Source organism: Aricia agestis, chromosome 11, assembly GCF_905147365.1.
Source record: "Aricia agestis chromosome 11, ilAriAges1.1, whole genome shotgun sequence".
In the NCBI taxonomy this organism is placed as follows: Eukaryota; Metazoa; Arthropoda; class Insecta; order Lepidoptera; family Lycaenidae; genus Aricia; species Aricia agestis.
The window spans coordinates 11,507,524-11,529,283 of NC_056416.1; the positions used below are offsets into that span (position 1 = coordinate 11,507,524).

The 21,760-nt window shown below is 33.7% G+C and overlaps 2 protein-coding genes across 5 annotated transcripts in view; one reads left to right on the forward strand and one right to left on the reverse strand.

Annotated features, from left to right (window-relative positions):
- LOC121731985 (GATOR complex protein Iml1) overlaps positions 1-17,648 on the reverse strand; it is a 38,318-nt gene extending 20,670 nt beyond the window's left edge. For all 4 annotated transcript variants that reach the window (XM_042121703.1, XM_042121702.1, XM_042121701.1 and 1 more), the window contains exons 1-11: positions 17,429-17,648; positions 17,192-17,329; positions 16,602-16,771; positions 11,599-11,865; positions 11,309-11,451; positions 10,818-11,005; positions 5,064-5,544; positions 4,690-4,832; positions 3,883-4,098; positions 3,126-3,254; positions 2,681-2,851 (exon numbers count right to left, since the gene is read on the reverse strand). In XM_042121703.1, coding sequence (XP_041977637.1) covers positions 2,681-2,851; positions 3,126-3,254; positions 3,883-4,098; positions 4,690-4,832; positions 5,064-5,544; positions 10,818-11,005; positions 11,309-11,451; positions 11,599-11,865; positions 16,602-16,771; positions 17,192-17,329; positions 17,429-17,474 — 2,092 coding nt within the window. In that variant the 5' untranslated portion in view covers positions 17,475-17,648. The remainder of the gene's footprint in view (positions 1-2,680; positions 2,852-3,125; positions 3,255-3,882; positions 4,099-4,689; positions 4,833-5,063; positions 5,545-10,817; positions 11,006-11,308; positions 11,452-11,598; positions 11,866-16,601; positions 16,772-17,191; positions 17,330-17,428) is intronic.
- Positions 17,649-18,074: 426 nt separating this feature from the next.
- Positions 18,075-20,407, forward strand: LOC121731988 (sugar transporter SWEET1). Its single transcript, XM_042121707.1, has 5 exons — positions 18,075-18,492; positions 18,578-18,655; positions 19,191-19,417; positions 19,651-19,826; positions 20,060-20,407. The coding sequence occupies exons 1-5, from the start codon at positions 18,416-18,418 to the stop codon at positions 20,165-20,167; spliced, it is 666 nt and encodes a 221-aa protein (XP_041977641.1). The 5' UTR covers positions 18,075-18,415; the 3' UTR covers positions 20,168-20,407.
- Positions 20,408-21,760: the final 1,353 nt, after the last annotated feature.

A 21,760-nucleotide genomic window follows, 5' to 3' on the forward strand; every position in this document is an offset into this window, starting at 1 on the left:
TAATAATATAATAATAATAATAATATTATAGTATAGATACCTTATAGACTAACATACATACAATTATAGTAAAAACTAACAATAACACTAAACACATATTGTCTGCGACGTGGGGCGCGACGCGTTTATCTACTCTGCGCAAAATAAAGTGTTGGAAAGAAAATATATTTTCAGTCAGATTATAATAAAAGTCAATTTCATGAGTTTTTGTTTAAATATATATTACCAGACCGACCATCTTCTCGAAACAGGTATGCTGCCCCCCCCCCCCCCTCCCCCCCAGCTAAAATCCACGGCTATGAATGCGCTTTATCATTCCGACACAATGCACCGGAGCAAGTTGACCTCGCTTTATGGATACCTATTAAGTAAGTTAAGATGACAAGCGCCTTTTTATGACGCATGTTTTTGCAAATTTTATAACTTTTAGCACTCGCAATTTGTCGATTTTGGAAGGTTAGTAAAAGCAATTTCTTAATTCATCGTCGTATTAAAAAAGTATAAATAAAGCAGATGAGCGGTCTACAGTGTTGATGTAAGTAGGACTTATTTGACAGTGATTCGATATTTAACTTTCTATAAAATCTTGAATAGATTATGAATTATAGCCACTACAAAACAAGTCCTGATTATGTATAGAAGCATAAACAAGGCCCAAAGCGTATTATGTTAGGTCCGAAAAATTATTTCATAACACCTCAGCACTACAACAGAAGAAAAGTTCACTGAAGAAAGACAAATAAAAAAAAACATTATAAACCAATTTAATAATATTTATTTATAATCTATACTAGCAGTGCTGAAACATTATTAATGTTTTTTCATGCATGGTTTTAAGCGCATACTAAATAAATAAATAATTGATTTTTTGGATAAATAATAATATAAAATATGAAACAAACTGTAAAGTTCTTGATACAAATGTGAATTAAAAGTATGTACTACTATATTCTATAATATTATAGTTAAAGTAGTCATCACATTATAATCGTAATATTCGTAGTATATACACTTGCATTGTAAATCTACAACATATAATTTGTACGATTTCAAAAGTATTGGATTTGCTAAACTCTACAAAGCGATTGCGTTCAAAATAACCCCCAAAAAACAAGAAAACTACGATGCAAATCCAATGAAATATATCAAACCTATGGCACGGTTCGCTTTGGGCCCGCACGATCAAGGAGCAATGCGACGTCATGAAACATCAAACATACTTGTTAACATACACATAGACAACAGACTGAGTAGTACTTTTAGGGTTTAATTTCAAAACGATGGGGATTCATATTTAATAAAATAGTCATTCAAATTTGGAACAGAACCCTGACACTCAAGGCAAGGGTATGGGTGAAATGACTAGTGATTGGATAGTAGTCATTAGACAGAGCACAAAAACACAATATTTCTTAAGGTGGCCATACACGGGACAATTATCGTGACGATTTATCTCCTCGATGTTAAAATCGAACGACAAATTGTACGTGTGTAGCAATATCGCAAACGATTTTACGTTCAAAAGATCGATTGGTCGATTTTCTTGACGATCGATCGAAACGACAAATTGTCCCGTGTTAACCCACCCTTAAGGTTATTTGTGTTTTTGTGCTTTGTCCAATGACTAGTACTGTCCAATCACTAGTCATTTACCCTACAACGAAAAAAAATGGCGACCTGTAGTAAGTGCTATTCCAAATTTATTTAAATAGCTCATTTGACCATTCAGATTTAAAACAGGCAGCCTTAGACCGCCAGCCGTATTGCTGTCAATTCAATGTATAACTATATAAGTATTGCATTGTTGTAAATATTAAAAAATGCATCCCAATTCCTAATGCATCGACGCGTTACGTTGCAATGGTTTGTATGCAAAGGCAAATAGTCTTCACTCATCGGAATCGGTAGGCTCCGTACGCACTATCAGTATTTATATAAAGGCTAAAGCTATATGGACTTTTGACTGTGCATTACACGAAGACTTGCCGACTTTTTGAAAGAGAAGAACCGAACGAGCGGCATGATACATATCGACAAGAGCACTTTTTTCACCTTTTTTTCCATTGCTGGCATTATGATATAATTTTAATATTCACTCAGGTCTATTGTCTATTATAATTATGCTTGGCAACCACACGACATACGCGCCAAATGACATAACTTTAGAAAGGCAATAAAAACAAAAATATATTACATCACTTTTACCACTGACACAAGACCTTATTATCATAATATAATAAACCGCGAATATAAGAAAAAAGGTAATCTAGATGTGAAAATATTTACATGATTTTCAAAGCACTTATATTACAAAATAGCTCCTATAAAAGTCTTACTTTCGCAGTTTATCTCAATCATAATGCATGAATAAAGTATTTACAAATTAAGATATGCATTGTGTAATAAACAAATCAAGCAATATTCAATACCACTTGTTTTCATCTCGATTGTCACATCACACATCATAAACATATTGTAAAAATTCTTACGGCAGCACTCGGAAACAAATATTAATTACTTAACTGTGTAATTAAATGATGATTTTGATATAAGCCTATTCATTATCTGTAAACTTATCATTAAATTGAATGATTAAATATCTCTGAGCACAGCCGTTACAAGCAATTGATAAACAAAATGGTGGATACCTCACAAAATGGCGGTGAAACAAGATGGCTACCTGTAGTAAGAGCGGGAGTCCACTCCTGTTCTCCAGTGGCGCCCCACAGCAGCGCTAATGAGGCGTTGTTTGTGGTTGAGGGCGTCCCCAAAGACGTGCCCAGAGAAGTGCCCAACACGGCCAGAGCACCAGAGGCACTAATCATGCGCTTGCGACCTGACATCACGTTCCCTGAAAAGTATATCAAGTTATTACAGATTTATTATATAAAAAATATAATACAACAATAAATTTCACACACTGAACCGCTCAAATATAACTCCAGTTAATGTAATAAAAACGTAGCGGCAACGAAATTATGATTTAGAATATTTATTTTTTCGTAGGCTCTATATCCTATTTAAAGGAAAGAAACTCCCAAGTCTCTAAAGTATTTTTTATACTTTGGCCCGTTATTTGTTGCGCTCCTATCTTGAGTACCTCCATTTTTGGCGAGGGATCTTACCATCGACCTGGCAGACGCCGTTGTGGTTGTATGTGGTGACGGTGTTGTCGTTGGTCTCACGCTCGCGGCTCGCCTCGCCCGCCGGCCGCGCCTGGTAGTGGTGCTGCTGTATCAGCACGCCCGTCGGACCTGAATAATAGTAAGAATATTAAGGGATTATAAGGCCTGCGTTGAGCGTGTGCCCGGCGCGGCTGCCCGTCGAGGGCGCCCGCGCCGTGTGCTCGCCATAGTAATCGTGCGACGGCTGACCCGCTCAACGCAGCGCTGCTCTATGGGATGACATGAATCAAGCACTGATGATGGTTAATCAACTGAGACTACCTATACGCATTTTAATTTGACAAAGGTTAAAAAAAACCTCCTTCATAAGCACTTATTCGACAACGTAATTTACGAGCCTTATTTGAACTAAATTGTATTTTTATTTTAAATCTACTGGTAAGATTGACGGTAATGGTGGTATAGGTGTAACAGAACTTAGATTAAGATTTAGGAAGCCGTAGCACATAAGATAGATATTTCTTTCTAACCTTATGCGAAGTACTCATACGGTTTTGCTCGATCGAGCAATAACGTCGAGCAATTCCATCAAGATGGCTCGATGCGAGCCTTCGAGCTGTCAGTTTTGCGGTCCACACAATAATTATTACTAGATTTGGAGTAAAACTATCGAGCAAAACCGCATGTGAGTACTTAGTCTTAGGGAAAATATATTATGCGTAATATATGCGAAGTAATATGTCTATCTCTTTCTAACCTTTTGGGAATATGTGAGTCCACCGGCGCCTATTACTCGTCAGTTTGACAGTGACGTGGGAGGGATCAAACGGGTTGATGAGAGCTCGGCCAGTGCGTTTGACGGGCTTGTGCGTCGCGCGCGGGGAGAGGCGCCCCCCGGCCCCAGTGGCCCCGCCCCCGCCGGCCCCGCCCCCGCCCCAGTCCGTACAGTCTGTGCCCGAGTCGGAGTATTTGCCTGAAACAGTTAATTAATTATAGCGTCTTTGTATTTTATGAATCTTTAAGGGGCTGTTTCTCCACTTCCTGAAGAAGTGCCGGATAGGCTATCCACAACTTCTCTGACAGATACTCCATACTCTATCTGTCAAGTAAAATGGTGGATAACCTATCCGGCACTAATCAGGAAGTGGAGAAACAGTCCCATAGTTTTCAATTCAGACATTATACATTAAAATTTGTTTAGTAGTTTCATAAAGCGTAAAAGCAAACTTGAAATCAGGAAGTGATGAAACAGGCCCTAAGCCTTTTTAAAGGGGTGACAGACTTGCGAGTAAGTACGCGGACTTATGGCTCGACGATCTTAATCGCCTGTGTGTCAGCAAAGAGCCGCGAGCTGCGAGCCTGGGGACATGGTAATCCAGTGTGAGCGATTTTCGTGTGTCACCGACGCGAGCCGAGTAAGTTCGCGAACTTAAAACCCGCGTACTTTAAGTTCGTACGTCTATCAGGCACTTTATCCTGACGTCTGATAACGAATAAAACCTCAGTTTTAGGTAAGCAAGCATTGTTCATGGAACTGACGGGTAATTTAAGAAATATTACTTACTACCATTTGAAAAGATATCACTCAAGCTGTGATGTATGTCGGGGTCGGACATTTTCCTTATCGCCGACACAGGGGGACTCTTTCTGCATGTTTCTAAGCCGGCTACTGATGTTTTCTTTGTACGTTGTCTTACTCTTTGTACACTGTAATAATAAGAATTTAGTTTACCAATTTAAATGACTTTATAGATTTTTAAGAAGGTACAACTACAAAAGATAATCTATTTAAAGCTTGGATCGGTTATCGAAATGGGTCTGCTAACATTTCTGAATGACACAGGTATGTCGATACAGTAAATCAAGATAAAGGTAAGTATCTCAAATATTTTTAAATAATAACTATGTGTATATCATACTTTTACATTAAATACATACCAAGTCCCATGCGCAAGAGGTAGCTGAAAAACTTGCGCGTCATACGCATCATAATCGAAGAGTAGATCCGAGTTGTGCATATAATCATCATCCTTTAAGAGCTTGCCTTTATCATCCTCATACATTTTCTTCAAAGGCTCTTGACTCTTACGTGGAGGTAACTTGATACGGGGTATAAAATTCGAGTAAGCAACCTTTTTGTTCGTCGAATAGAATGACAAGTTAATCCAATGGGGCATAGAGTAATCGTCTATGGAGTTAAGATTGCTGTCTTTGTTGTGGAACTTTAAAAGAGGCACAGCGTGCAGAGGCTGCTCTCCAACGCATACTAAGTCACTGCCTACACCATTATCGATGATCCTCTGCTTTGTAACGTTAGTCAGTTCTCTGTCCACTTCGAAAACTCCCACCCCAGGTGTGATGACCACACTCAACTGACCGGTTCTCTCGAAACATCTGTCCAAGTAGTGTTTTTCAAAGACTGAAAAAGTGATATTAATAAGTCATGCAGAAAAAAGTAGATTATAGTACCTTATTGAGTGTTAATTTACTAAACATAACACAAAAATATGCGAAAATAAGTGGCGAAAGCTATTTCCAAAATCCGGGAGTTGACAACTTTTTAAAAATAGTTTTAAGCGCTTCAGTTGTTTACAATAATACCTGTAAATTAATATTTTATTCATTATTATGCCCTAGAATGACTTAAAAGTTATTTTAAATACTGAATTCAAAATATGTCACAAAAACGCGGCATTATGGTCACGTGACCACGTGTGACGTCATCGTTCATGAAACAAAACAACCGTAGACAGAGCAAATGTGAGTTAGGGAGGTATTACATTATCATATATATATATGATCATTTATATGATCATACATAGGATCCAATATATATGATCATTTGATCATATCTGCATATTACATTGTCATATTTCATTGATCCTATTTTACGTCATATGTGGTTTCAATAGCCAATGGAGAGCGCTAACGCTGACAGGTATTGACGTCAGGGTTACCAGATCTTAGAGAATTCGATTTGTCAAAAGACATCGTCATTTTTAATACGGCTTGTTTTTTGTTATTTCAGCAAGATTATCCAAGTATATAATTAGAAAAATAATTACATTACATTATTTGAAACATATTAACGAACAAGAAATTAAAAACTCTTTTTTTATAATATATAATTTCATATTATTTAAGTAAATAATAACGTTAGATTATATTTGTTACTAGCTGTTGCCCGCGACTTCGTCCGCGTGGACTTTAGTTTATAGCGGGCGGTGTCAACAAAATGTGTGTCTTTAAAAACTTTTTAAAACCCTGGTAAGTGGTACCCCTCTTAGGGCCGCGCTACACCGGAATGGCAGCGCTGAAAGTGCTCGCCTCGCCGCTGCCATTCCGGTGTAGCGCGGCCCTTAATCAAAATACCCAAAAACAGCTGTGCAGTGTGCACATAATCTATACTAATATTATAAATGCGAAAGTATCTCTGTCTGTCTGTCTGTCTGTCAGTCTCGCTTTCACGCCAAACGCCAAAAGTATCTCTGTATGTCTGTCTGTCAGTCTCGCTTTCACGCCAAACGCCAAAAGTATCTCTGTATGTCTGTCTGTCAGTCTCGCTTTCACGCCAAACGCCAAAACTACCGAACCGATTGTAATGAAATTTTGTATACAGATAGTCTAAAGCCTGAGAAAGGACAAAGGCTACTTTTTTACTGGAAAAAAGGGTTGTAAGGGGGTGAAAATGCGTAAATTTGTTCAAATTAAGTTAGTTCCAACAATTCATAATAGATGGCGCCGTGCGTCTTCTACATCGCGCTGACGCTTGCTCAAAAGTCTTTCTATAAGACGTGGTATCATCTTACATTTAAGTTTCGATTTTTTTCGATTGGTATATCTATTCTACGGTATTAAATAAGTCAGTACTTTATCTGTGCAGTGACGTAACCTTAAATCTATCAATGATAAATAGTTTATGGGTAAAGTTGTGTAATTGGAGGGCTAAATAAGCTTTAAAATTTGGCATAAAATATAAAGTTTAATATAAAAAAATGAAATACTTATCGTGTGCACACTGCACAGCTGTATTGATTTAAGGGGTACCAGGGTTTTTTTTATAAAAGCTTTTGACACCAATTTTGTTGACATCACGCGCTATAAACTGAAGTCCACGCGGACGAAGTCGCGGGCAACAGCTAGTAACAATTAAAGAAACAAAACGAAGAAATTATAGTATAAATGTACCAACAAAATATAACAATGACGAATAAAATACAATGCGATGACCTATCACCTAACTAAAGAAAACCAAAAACGAAAAAAACTTAATGCACAATTTTGTAATCAATTTGAAGCAAATACCAATGAATTTCTATCGGAAAAAATTCAATTTCGCATACGTGTGTCACAATAGTCTGCCCTCACGTGTCTGCCCGTTCGGGTAGACACACTTGGACATGTTTCCCCCACCTAAAGCACGCGGCGCGGCGGCCGGCGAGTCGCAACTCGCAACCACAGAATACAAATTACTCACGGTCCACGGAGGAGGTCGCAAGTCGTAACTCGCAGACCAAACATTTTCGGTTTGGTAGCTTTCGCGTAAAAGCGAAGGTAATCCCGCGGCACGCTAAATTGTTTGTTTTAAAATTAAAACAATGATACCTATATATACTTACGTGAAATTTAAAACAATGAAAATTGGACACCAACTTTAAAATTTAAATAAACAAAGTTGGTGTCCATTTCAAAGCTTCATAAAACCTTTGACAAAATTTCGTTATAACCAGGGTCAAAATATACCAAGGGATAGTATATAGAAAGTATCTCTGTCTGTCTGTCAGTCTCGCTTTCACGCCAAAACTACTGAACCGATTGTAATGAAATTTTGTACACAGATAGTCCAAAGCCTGAGAAAGGACATAGGACATAGACTTTTTAACTGAAAAAGGGGTTGTTTATGCGTACATTTATTTAATTCATGAAGCCCCAAGCGGCCACATCTGGCCGCGATAACAATAGATAAGCTATTATTGTGTCTCGTTTTTCCGCGATCGAAAATTTCAAAAATTCATAATGAGATGGCGCTAAGAGACCCTACATCGCGCTAGATAGCGCTACTCAAGCGTGTTTCTATATGAGATGGTACCATCTGAATGTATTTTTTTCGATTCTTTCGATTGTTATACACGTTTATTAATAACTCACTACTCATTTGGCATAAATAAAGTTTAATTTGTTAAAATATTATGTGCACCCTGCACAGCTATTTTTGGGTATTTTGAATAATTATTAAGGGGTTACCACTCACCAGGGTTTTAATTTTTTTTTAATTTGACACCAATTTTGTTGACACCGCGCGCTATTAAACTGAAGTCCACGCGAACGAAGTCGCGGGCAACAGCTAGTTTTGAATAAAAACATATTATAATAAAGTATGATTAGTTCTGTTACAATAAAGTGAAATATAAAACGCCATCTGTTTTCCTATATTAGAACTAAAATGTTCATTGCATTGATATTTCTGAATGAAATATAGGCTAACACGGTACACTCCGCGTTATCTGGAAATGCAGTAGGAATAGATAAGATAGATTATACCAAGTGATAATATTATTAAACATAATATTCTAACGTATTAAAAATTATAAAAAAAAAACATTAAGTATGATTAATTCTATATTACAATGAAGTAAAACATAAAACGCCATCTGTTGTCATATATCAGAACTAAAATGTTCATTGCATCGATAAATTATATTTCTGCATGGAATAATAGGCCAACATGGTACACGTACTCCTTTATTTTAGAACGCCATCTGGTTTCATATTTTGAAACAGCAGTAGGAATTCATTTTATCGTTATTTTCATGGAAATAAGATATTTTCCCACATCAAAATGTAGCCTATGTCCTTTCTCAGACTCTAGAATAACTGTGTACAAAATTTCATTGCAATCGGTTCAGTAGTTTTGGCGTGAAAGCAAGACAGACAGACAGACAGACAGACAGACAGAGATACTTTCGCATTTATAATATTAGTTTTTGGCGTGAAAGTGAGACAGACAGACAGACAGACAGACAGAGATACTTTCGCATTTATAATATTAGTATGGATTAGTATAGAAGTATAGATACATAAAATATATTTAAGTAAAAAATAAAACGCCATCTGTTGAATCGTATTAGAACTAAAATAAAATAAAACGCCATCTGTTGAATCGTATTAGAACTAAATTGCATCGATATATTTCTGGATTTTTTATAATATTATACATAAAATATATTTAAGATTTTTGAAATATTATTTTAATACACATCCAAGACCCAGGAACATTGAAAACTTGTTCCGCCTGCGGGACTCGAACCCAGGACCCCCGGGATGAGCGCTGGCCTGCGCAATGCGAATAAATTTTCATCGATATTTTCATGGAAATAAGATATTTTCCCACATCAAAATGTAGCCTATGTCCTTTCTCAGACTCTAGAATAACTGTGTACAAAATTTCATTGCAATCGGTTCAGTAGTTTTGGCGTGAAAGCAAGACAGACAGACAGACAGACAGACAGACAGAGATACTTTCGCATTTATAATATTAGTATGGATTATTACTTTACATGTAATTACAAGATTTATAAAAAATTTTATGGAGTCACATCGTGTTTTATATTTTTCGAAATATTTCATGTAATACTTAACAGATGTTTCAAAATGATGATTAATATTCTTTTATTTTTAAATATTTTAGAAGAAATGATACAAATGACAGGAAAAATCATTAATATTTAATATTTTTCTTTGAAAAAAATATTTTTACTTATAATTCGCCCATATTCTTTTAAATTATAAATATTAATTTTGAATTAAAGGTGTGCTGTAGTTCGGTTTTATAACAATACATCGAAAAAGGTTTGCTTAAGTTACATTATTTAATTGTTTTTAGTGATTTAGATGATTTCTTTTCTCAGATCGATAAATGACTGATAATTAGAAAATAATAACATTTTAAATAGTGTTATTACAATTTACTAATAATATTATGTATTGCATATCAAAAATGTAGAAATTATTCGCAGACTTATGAATAAATTCAATTTCTTTAGACTCGTTGCGCCCGCGATATTCTGATGTTGCACCCGCGATCGTGAAAATTGTTAATAATTCCTAGTACTAATTACTTAAATTAATTGTATCTAGTTAAATCATTTCTTTGTCTTATACACTTTTGAAATATGGGTTAATAAATTACTAAAAGTTCCACAATTACCAGTATTCTGAAATGACCCGTCCGAGTTCTTAATAGAGGACCAATTTGGTTGCACCCGCGATAGCACTTCAAACATGTTTTGTGGCTTTTCTTAGATTTAATTTTAGTTTTCATTTACAATTTATGATTTAACTAGTTAAAATGTATCCCTTCAAAAAATAATTTATTAATAAAATTTTGTCAGTAGGACGCTTTAAGTGCGTCAAAATGTTGCACCCGCGATAATGGAATCGCCCAAATCTATAAAATTTAATAATTATTTTAAAATTTTAAACATACTGTCAACTCCCGGATTAGCGCAGATTTGCACACTTTTCCACGACAATAGTCATAACATGACTATTTAATTTTTCAATTTTACCATAACCATTTGGTGAACAAATTAATAGCTGCTAAAATTTATATAATAGTCAAATTTTTTATACTGTTTTAAGAAACTATTTCTTTTTGCGGTATCAAAACCATTAATTACAACAACTTCTCACCATTTAAGCTCATGTTGAGGACCTCAAGGAAATTGCCTTGTGCTGCTGTTGAGTTGATTGCGGTAGGAATCTCCATGTTAGGTCTTTCATGGTACTGCAACACTATTTTCTGATAGTCGGTAAACAGTCTTCTCAATTGAAGCAGTACATTTGACCAGTCTTCATATCTGTCGTTTTGGACTGCAACTCTAAAAACAATTTTCAGCAAAGATAATAAAATTTACAGTGTTATGTATGGTTTTAATAATAAAATAATAATAAGCTGCAATATTTTTAATATATAGAAGACAAGATTATATCAAGTATTTCTTGTGCAGAAATTAGTTTATGGCACAGGAACTGGACTCTCCATATTAAATTTGATCTAAATTGGTTAAGCTGTTCAAGCATGATAAGCTTATCAATTATCATGCTTTCGAACAATTTAACCACTTAACTCTTTTGCGCTTATTTAAATATGAATGTAGATAGATATACAACAATTTCAATACCTATAAAAATCCTCATAAAACCTCCCCCTATAATCCTTTTGGAGACACTCTTTCATGTGTTGGGGAAACTCTTCTAATGACTTAGCTTTATAGAACGTTCTTGAGAAAAGGACTATTGTAACTTCATGATTGCTGCCATTTTTCTAAAAGTAAAAAAGATTTTAATACCTTATAACTATTTAAAAATATTTTTAAGTAGTTAAATTTTTCTCTGACTCTATGAGAAACTAAATTAACAATAATGCAATAACGAAATATACAATTGGGGATGTTTTGTATAAAATACCTACCTTCCACTTAGTAAACAGATCAGCAAGGAAACCATTGACTGCTTTTTCAAAATACAAGTCACCATGTATATCAAAATCCCACATCTCCGAAGACATTTGAATAAACAGATACACCATGGATGTTGAAGACCTGAACACAATTTTGGTGTCTTCGGTGATGACACCGCAGGCTACTCTATCTCCCTGCGACCACATTTCGTAGACCTGACATCTTATGGCTCCACCACAGTATTCTATCTTCTTATTGAGATATACACAGGTGCTTACCTGTTAAACAATAATAAAATGTACGTATGACTAAAACCATTACATATTATATTATCATTATAACGTCATGGTACCACTAAGGGTGGATCACTATTCAGTAGTGTTATACAAAATGTTGTTCAATACAATCTTTTAATCTTTAACTTTTCCAATAAGAAAAAATAATAATATTTTTCTTTATCAACTGCTAGATGACGCCCGCAACTCCGTTGCGTTTTATCGAGCAGAAACCATACATTTTTCCAGGGTGTCCTATGTCCTTTCCTGGGACTCAAAGACAGACGTACACACTTTCGCATTTATAATGTTAGTAAGTAAGTATGGATATGGATTGTAAGTAGCAATAATTCAAATAAAAATGAATATTGAGAGCATGTATATTTAAAAACAATAATGTTGGCAAATGTTATCTACACTGATTGCTGAGGAATGTCCTCTTAAGGCGAGGATAAACCCCAATTTGTTATTCCGCACAGTGTTTATTGTTGCCCAAAAAACGGACATCGTCTTTTTACTTGTTAATTCGAAAGAGTACTTAATTACAAATCCCCGAGTTAAACACCCAGGTGTCTCGCTTTAATAGTTTTTGAATTATCTCGAAAAGAAAATCCCAATCCCGCGTTCATAAAAAAGTGAAAAGTTATTATATTTCAAAATTGGTACAGATTAGAAAAAACGTGTAATATAATACTTGTAGGACATACAAAAAGCTACATTATGAACCCTTTTTTAATCGGCTATCACTTATGGGGGCCATGAAAACGAAGAAAATCGATTTTTAGTTTTTATTTTTTTCTGACTAAACTAAGTCGATGTCGAAAGCGCATGTTACTTTAAAAGAAAGGTAATCATCACCACTACCAATAGTAAAAATACCAAATCCCTAACCCGTGGAACTTTTGAGTTCTATGACTTTAAAAAATCCGGGATTGGCGGGATTCGTGAACTTTGTTTTTTTATTACACTATTCGATCGTGTTGCTAACAAGGAACAAACTCTGCGAGTAACTATAGTTATCAAACTCTAAAAAGTATCAATTTTCTAAGAATGTAATTTTTGACGAAATATCTAAAGAAAAAGCGTAAGAAGTTAAAAATTTGTATAGAATTTGTACACAGTAATACGTGGGAGAGCCATGCTTCGGCACGAATGGGTCGGCTCGACCGGAGAAATACCAGGTTTTCACAGAAAACCGGCGTGAAACAGCGCTAGCGCTGTGTTTCGCCGAATGAGTGAGTTTACCGGAGGCCCAATTCTCTACCCTATTCCCTTCCCTACCCTCCCCAATTCCCTTCCCATCCCTACCCTCCCCTATTACCCTACTCCCTCTTAAAAGGCCGGCAACGCACCTGCAGCTCTTCTGATGCTGCGAGTGTCCATGGGCGACGGAAGTTGCTTTCCATCAGGTTACCCGTTTGCTCGTTTGCCCCCTATTATTTCATTAAAAAAACAGTGCCTTCTTATTTTTATTTCTAACCAATTAGAAATAAAAATAAGTTTTATTTCTGAGTATTTAAATACTTTTTTCCAGAACAACATGTAACATGTTGACCTACCACCGTTTCGGGAACTAACCCGTCGGGAAGAATCAGTGTAAGAATCTAGCTCGGGGCCACTTTTTAGCCAAAATTTTAAAATTATTCTTTTAAAAATAGGATTTACAACTTAATCTATAAAATGTAAAAAATTAACATATAAGTTAACAGTGTAAGTCACAAAATGATGAAAAATATTCTTTTAAGGTAGACTTGCTATCAGCTACCAACTGACAAGATGTGCCATCGCCCATCGCCTATGAAATCGTTGAATTTATTTGGTAGGCTTTAGCAAAAATAAAACGTTTTTTTGACTACCTTTTTCAATTTATTAATGGAATGATTTTGAAATATTTTTTAAGTTTTATTAAAAAAACGCATACATTGACCCATGGAAGTTTAAAGGCTTATAACTTTATTTTTTTCTATATATATATATATTATGGTAAAATATAAGAAATGTGTTTTTTAAAACTGTGGCATAACTCAGAAAAACTAAAAATTAACTTCGTTTTCATTGGAAAGTATGATAGTATCATTATTATTATGGCTGTTTTCAGCATCAATATTATAATTACTATCACCGTCGTCGCTGCTATTATTATTATCATCGGGGACATCGGGGCATGGGGGTTCAAAAGGTATTAATAAGTTTATTACTTCAGGTGGATAAGGTCGGATGACTCTAGCGCTCGATGGATCAATTCGGTCATAGTGTTTATCCTGGAATTTTTACGAGTGTGATGCTCCCGATCATTACGCCAATATTTGTTGCGCGTTACGCCAATATTGGGGGGGGGGGATTATTTAAGTCACTGTAAGCCAATCTTTAAAAAATTTAAAATTCTTCCCCTGGCCTGCCTATATATATATGAGGTATGTCTATTCGTTAAGAAATATGACTTTATGTTTGAAAAAAAAAGATACAACAAAAACTAGAAATAATAGAAATATAAATAAAATTAACATTCTTACACAGAGATTAGTAATCAATAGCAAAAACGCATATTGCATGACAATAAAAATATATAACAGTCTCCCAGACAAGATAAAAAATGAGAGTGATACATATAACAAATTTAAAAAATATTTAACTGGTTATTAGAAAAATGTTACTATAAAATTCAAGATTATTTTAACGACATATTGATTGCAAATAAGTTTAAAATAAAATAAAACATTTGACACTTTACCCATTTGACATCGCCTCTTTTTTCTATAATTGTATAATTAATTTAATTTATATTTTAAATATTGACTGAATAACATGAATTTAGACTAACGACTTTGTGGTCCAAACATTTATTTTATTGTTATCTTGACATTAATATTATTGTTTTGTATGTGTGATTGACATTATGAATTTGCATGAAAAATAATAATTATGACTGTTAACTGAATATCGCTAAATATTACTTAAGCATTGTTTCGAGATTCCAAATGTTTGTATAATTTTCACTGATTTTTTTTTTATAATTGGATTAATGTATTACTAATTTTAAATTTGCAAAACTGACACTATTTCCACGCCTGAGAGGCAGAAATTTTGTACCACAGTAAACTTGTACCACCTTGTAACAAATTTCTTGGAAATAAATAAATTCTAAATAAATTCTCATAATTCGCTTAATTGTATGTGTTAACAGTCCCTGTCACGAAACGGATGCTTCTACTTCATTTACGTTAACCGAATCTGGATAGCGAAATTTTTTTGCCTTTAATACCTTTGAATAAGAAGGGAAAATAGGACAGCCTCTTTGTTTTTAATCGCGCTGTAAAAATGTGTAAGTTTCCACGGTTAATTTTTTATCAATTATTAATCCAAGCGCTTCCTCAGCGGTATAGGGCTTAATTTCAGTGTCTAATTTTTCTTTGCATACATTTGGCTCTGTAATACACTTTTTTATTACTGTTTCCAAATTTTTTCGGATGCTAAGGCTACTTTTAGAAGTTGACACCGTGTTAACAAATGACTTGATTAATTTGTTCTGTGGTTCATCCTGCAACATCGTCTCCAACTGTCTTCGTTTTCGTTTTATACATTTTCCTAAAGCATTTCGTCGAAATATATGAAAAAAATATTTAGTACCTTTTAAACTGTTACAACTATAATTACTTCGCAGAATTTGATCCTTGTTAGCAACACGATCGAATAGTGTAATAAAAAAACAAAGTTCACGAATCCCGCCAATCCCGGATTTTTTAAAGTCATAGAACTCAAAAGTTCCACGGGTTAGGGATTTGGTATTTTTACTATTGGTAGTGGTGATGATTACCTTTCTTTTAAAGTAACATGCGCTTTCGACATCGACTTAGTTTAGTCAGAAAAAAATAGAAACTAAAATCGATTTTCTTCGTTTTCATTGCCCCCATAAGTGATAGCCGACTAAAAAAGGGTTCATAATGTAGCTTTTTGTATGTCCTACAAGTATTATATGACATGTTTTTTTCTAATCTGTACCAATTTTGAAATATAATAACTTTTCACTTTTTTATGAACACGGGATTGGGATTTTCTTTTCGAGATAATTCAAAAACTATTAAAGCGAGACCTGGGTGACCTGGGTGTTTTACTCGGGGATTTGTAATTAAGTACTCTTTCGAATTAACAAATAAAAAGACGATGTCCGTTTTTTGGGCTACAATAAACACTGTGCTCCGTGACTCCCGGTTTACCTAGTTCCAATATAATAACGAAGTGTTAAAAAATATGAGATATAAAGCACAATATTTAAAATACCTTAAACCATAAACATTTTAACAAAACGTAATACTTTGGCTGTAATTAATTTACAAACTAACCTCCGAAAAAACTATTTCATCGAAATATAAGTATTAACTAGGATAATTGTACATTTTATTTGAATAAATTGTTAGTAAATTTATATTAAAATCTCTTTAACCGAACAATTTTGTTTCTTAATATTTATTTCCAAAGATATTTAAAAAAAACATGAAAAATAGAGAAGATCCGCCCGAGTAGTTACAGTTTTATGCTAAGCTAAAATGAATCTTATTGCGATGCGTATACGCTTGGTCTTTGGTTGTGTGCAAGATTATCGTTTTTGATTGAGATTAATCCCCGCCTTAATGAGATTATTAGACATACTTCCTAAAAATCATAGTTTTATTACTGCTACAACAATTTACTTTAAAAAATTTTTTAAGATGAATTATTTATTTAAAAATATATAAACTTACTAAATGGTTTTTCAATCTCCACATTTCAGACCTTCCCATGTACTGGTCTTTAAATGTGAGTTCAACGGAGTCCAAGGCAACATCGGCTACATTCACAATGTTAACATAAACATCAGCAAATGTTCTTAGTTGGAATGTGGTAGCAATGCTATGTTCTACACTTATTGTATCTAAAAAAAAATTGAAAACTCAAAACCCAACTTGATAAATTGTAATACCCGGGTAAGTACTCAGGGTAGCATTAAAAATATATAGAAATTTTATTAATTAAAATTATATTAGTAGATACATTTTATTATACTATGGTAAAAAAAAAGCAAATATTTATAGACTTGAGACTGCCAAAATTGTTTGGCCTTGAGAGGTCTTTACTAAGGTTGAGTACAGTGCCATAAATAGCCTTTTTCGCGGCCTGTGCGAGCTTCATAACTGCGCCCATAAGTCTTGACTGCTGCCTGGACTGGCCATTCTTGTGTCTACGCCCTGTGCTGGACACCAGTGGCACTGTCCTATTTACAGCACTAAATTGAGTACAAAATTGATTAAAAAAGATAATGCACCACCATAACGTTTAAAAGTAGTAAGTTTACCTCTGCCTCTTCCGGGCGAGTCCACTTTTGTAACTTGTAACAGCAACCGAGGATAATCATTTTCAGGGTGATATATTTCTACTATATCCTTTTCTTTCAATCCTGGATAATCTTTTAAATTGATAATTAGATCTTCGGCTACAAAATACAAAGGGTGTGTATAAGAAATTCAGTGACATCATAAAAAATAAAGCCTGTAAACATTACAAAATAATATACTGTTTATAAAAAACTTACCACTAAAACTAGATTGATGCACAATAAGCTTAAATGACTTCATCATTCTCAAGTCTACATTAGATAGCTAGGTATACAATGTAGCAAAAAGACCTATAATAAATTCTAACAGAATATCGTAACCGATGACAGGGCACAATACACCATTTTAATTTTTTTGTTCAGCTTTATTCATTTCACTTGTAAATTCATGTTTAATATTATTTAATAGATAATTCACAATTATACAAAACAAACAACAGTTTTATTTTACAATTGAACAAAATCAAATAATTTATTTTTTGACAAATATAACGCCATCGGCTATTTGTTTATCTTCTTCTTAGACGCACAAATTATAAAATAATCTACATTTTTGCCAGTTTTGGGTTTTATATCATTTCAATTTTCATGCCGATTACGCGATTGTCGAACTTCTCAGTTCTCACAAAACAATTTGAATTTATTTTAGTATACACACAAGTATATAAAAGTGTATAATGATTAATGATACATTTAAAAAATCTTGACAATCGTCATCCGTCTTCAATTTTTTTAACATAAAAAAATTTACGACCACTGACAGTTGACACTTGACACTAGTCTCTGACAAATGACTGCTGACACATCGACAGTCGGCACTGACGAGTGACAGATCACAGAATTTGTGTTTGTTTTAGGATGGTTTTAGGTCAATCAACTCCTGTAAATATGTATTTTTGTTAGTAACCGTACTCTTGACTCTTGTTTCTTCACCAGACCTTCACTACTTCTTCTTCTTCTTATAGAGCAAAGTCTTTCGAGCCACTCTGACAATGGCAACTCACTGAGTCGACCATTATTAAAAGAAGAAGAATAAGACAGTTTTGTTTTGGAATTTGGAGCGATGTCCTTTAAGTGCGATATTTGAATAAAATATACTAATTAATTAATGCAAAACGAAATTATGAATTGGTTTATGGAAGCTAATATTAGATAGTAAATAGTATAAGTATTACACCAAGCACTATGGAATTAGTGGAAATAAAAGAGTTCGTAGCCAGTTTAGCTGTTCTTACTACTATTTTGCAGTTTTTATCCGGCATGTATGAATTTTTATACTATTTATAAACAATTTTATGTTAAACAGTATGAGAGACGTCATAAATAATAACTTTTGTTTCATTGCAGCTTGGTTTGCAAGCAATATGTTGTCAATAAAACTACCGCAGAGGCTTCACCGCTTCCATTTATTTGCGGTTTTATTTCGTAAGTAAATTTCTGTTTTATGATAAAAACTAAAAAAATATTTGGGGATAAATTGCTTTTACTCATTTTTGTTACTAAAATATTTGCACTGGCTTTTATATGTGCCATAATACCCATAATGTCAAAAGTTATTCATAAAAATGTAAAAATGCAACTTATTGCACCAATAACAGTATTTTATCGTTCATACACGTGTTTTCGTGTGGGCGCCGATCGATTGTTAAGGTGAACGCACACTTATAGGAACCGAAAGAATGGAACGAGCCGAAAGAAACGAATTTTAGAATTCTTTATATGAAGTCCTATGAAACCTCGAACATTTGCCCGCGTCGAATTGGTCGAATCTGGCAGGACCCCAGTAAGTTCGTTTTCTTCATTCGGTTCGGCTAAGTGTGTTCACCTTTAACAGTTAAAGATTTTATATTATGCATTAAAACTGGGTAAAAATAATTGTTTAATCATTATTTTACTGTTGGCATTAAATTAATTGAATTGTACCATGAAATGTAAGTATGTTATATCTCAATTTTTTCAGGGCAGGAATTTGGCTGCTCTATGGATTGGCCAAACATAATAATAAAATTATTATGGTGAATACAATAGGAGTAACACTTATGTTTTTCTATACAATAATATTCTATATATTTACCATAAAGAAATCAAGTGTCTTAAAGCAATTCCTTGCGGTTCTTGTGATGTACATATTTGTGATATTCTATAACTCTGCTGAAGAGGATAAATATCTTTTGACTAACAGATTAGGTGAGAGTTCTTTGCATACTGTGTACTATTTTTAGTAGATAAGGATACTTTACATACTTACTCTTGTGGGGTGTCATTATTTAACAGGTTCCTTTTTCAATGTATCAGACAAAGATCTGATAGCAACATAGATCAGAATATCATGACATAGCTTTTACCACAATATAGGTTTAGCAGATCTTGTTGCTTGACTCTAAATTTTTTTAAATAAATACTATTTGAAAATGTTGCAGGAACAATGGCATGCTCTCTTACATTGATAACAATAGCGTCACCACTGAGTAAACTATTGTATGTGATTAGAAGAAAAAGCACAGATTGTCTTCCATTCCCATTGATCTTGATGACTTTTATTGTTTCAAGTCTATGGTTCTTGTACGGATTACTAGAAGAGGATGTTTTTCTATCAGTAAGTAGTTTTTTTATTAATATCAGTTTGATAACATTGGAACAGTAATGCAAGTAGAAATATCCATCTTATGTCTTACCCTACATACAATTTTGTTCTGCGAAAGTTAGCAAACAACAGCATTAGAATGATCTTTATCTTAACAATCAAAGCCCTGACTAACTGAATTCAATATTGCTGTTTTTGTCAAAATAAAATTAGTAATTTTAAAAGTATAAAATTTTCGTTTTCAGGCTCCGAACTTCATTGGTGGTACTTTAGCAGCGTTCCAGCTCTCACTCTTCATTATATACCCGAGCATTCCTAGTTCTCCCCTAATAACTAAAAACACTCTAGCATAATAGAGACAAAATTTCGTTCCAGTAACAATATTTTTCGCTCAAAATATCATGCTTATTGAAATACTGTGAAAAACACTACAGAAACAGTATTTTTGTGAGTGTTTTTATGTTTTTGTGGATAGTTTTAACATAATCAAGATTGTGGTTTCATATAGCTATAATATAATGCTTAGTTTTTTATTTTATTATTGACTTTGCCAGTATTTAAGTTATAGTATTAAAATGAACTGAAATATTTTACCACTGTGGTAAAGCTTCTTAAATATAACAAAGCATCATACTTTAATATTTCAAATCATCATCACCAAACTGCTACAAAACATACTTAATATACTTAGTTCAAATATTTTTACTTTGTAAAGTAATAGGAAAATAGTAGGTACTACAGACTACTTATAATTCTAGCACAATTAAAAAAAAAGAAAATAGTAATAAATAATGGTTGTGTGCAATATTTGAGTGAAAATCAAATGAATTTAAATAATTTTAAATTTTTATGTGTGTTCAAATAAAACTTTTAATAATTTTGTTGTAGTTAATTTTAAATCAATTTATGTTAAGCCAGTGGCCACAATGTGTGTTAACTAGGCATTTAGCATTGTGTTCAGTTGAACATAGTTTAATTTTTATCTAGAGATCCTTGCCTTGCCCTTAAGCAATAAGCCCTAACTTATTTTAGTTATTAGATTTGCAAATAATGAGGTACAAAATGAAGAATCTCGATTCTCGACCCTAAAAAAATATAAGTAAGTACTTACTTACTAATCTATGATGAAAATATTTTTGCATTAAGTAAGTAGTTACTTAAACAATAATTGGAAGTCAAAAATTATATTTTTGACTTAGATAGTAAGTACTTACTTATTTCTATTTTATTTTAGCTTGATGTTACTAATTATATTATGCATTAATTAACATAATTTGAATTTATTAACCTGTAACCTTTAAATACTTATATATTTTGCCAGTAAGTTTTTACAATACCGTACTGTAAAATTTGTATTTGGTCCATAAACATTAATTTTTGAAATGTAAACGAAGAAATGCAGAATTTTTTTCTGGCGAGTGCATTTTGTAGATATAACGTTGACATGTTATTTAAAAAGATAACTTACCAGGTACCTACTAAAATAAAATTATTAAATGGAATAGTGAATAGTCTATTCTGGTTGCAATAAAAATATAACATAATTATTTTGTTTGTTTTTTCTAAACATCTCTAAAACGACGAAAAAAATTAAATGGTAATTCGCAGTCTTCGAATTTTATTGGTGGGACCGGACGAGGTAAAAGCGGGGCGGGTGTGAAGTGCCTGATAGACGTACGAACTTAAGTTCGCGAACTTACTCGGCTCGCGTCGATAGCACACGAGAATCGCTCACACTGGATTACCATGCCCCCACCCCAGGCTCGCGGCTCGCGGCTCTTTGCTGACACACAGGCGATTAAGATCGTCGAGCCATAAGTCCGCGTACTAAGTACTTACTCGCACACGGAATATATAACACTAAAGGAAGGGGCATAGCAAGTAAGTTTCATTGAAACTGCTGTCGCCAAACTCACACAGTAACATTTTACGCACACACAAAAAAA

Excerpts from the sequence above, each read along its gene's own strand:
- LOC121731988 (XM_042121707.1), top strand. The coding sequence starts at position 18,416 with ATGGAATTAGTGGAAATAAAAGAGTTCGTAGCCAGTTTAGCTGTTCTT. Across the intron at positions 18,493-18,577 it reads TTGCAGTTTTTATCCGGCAT|CTTGGTTTGCAAGCAATATG; the intron begins GTATGAATTTTT and ends GTTTCATTGCAG. Across the intron at positions 18,656-19,190 it reads TTTATTTGCGGTTTTATTTC|GGCAGGAATTTGGCTGCTCT; the intron begins GTAAGTAAATTT and ends CAATTTTTTCAG.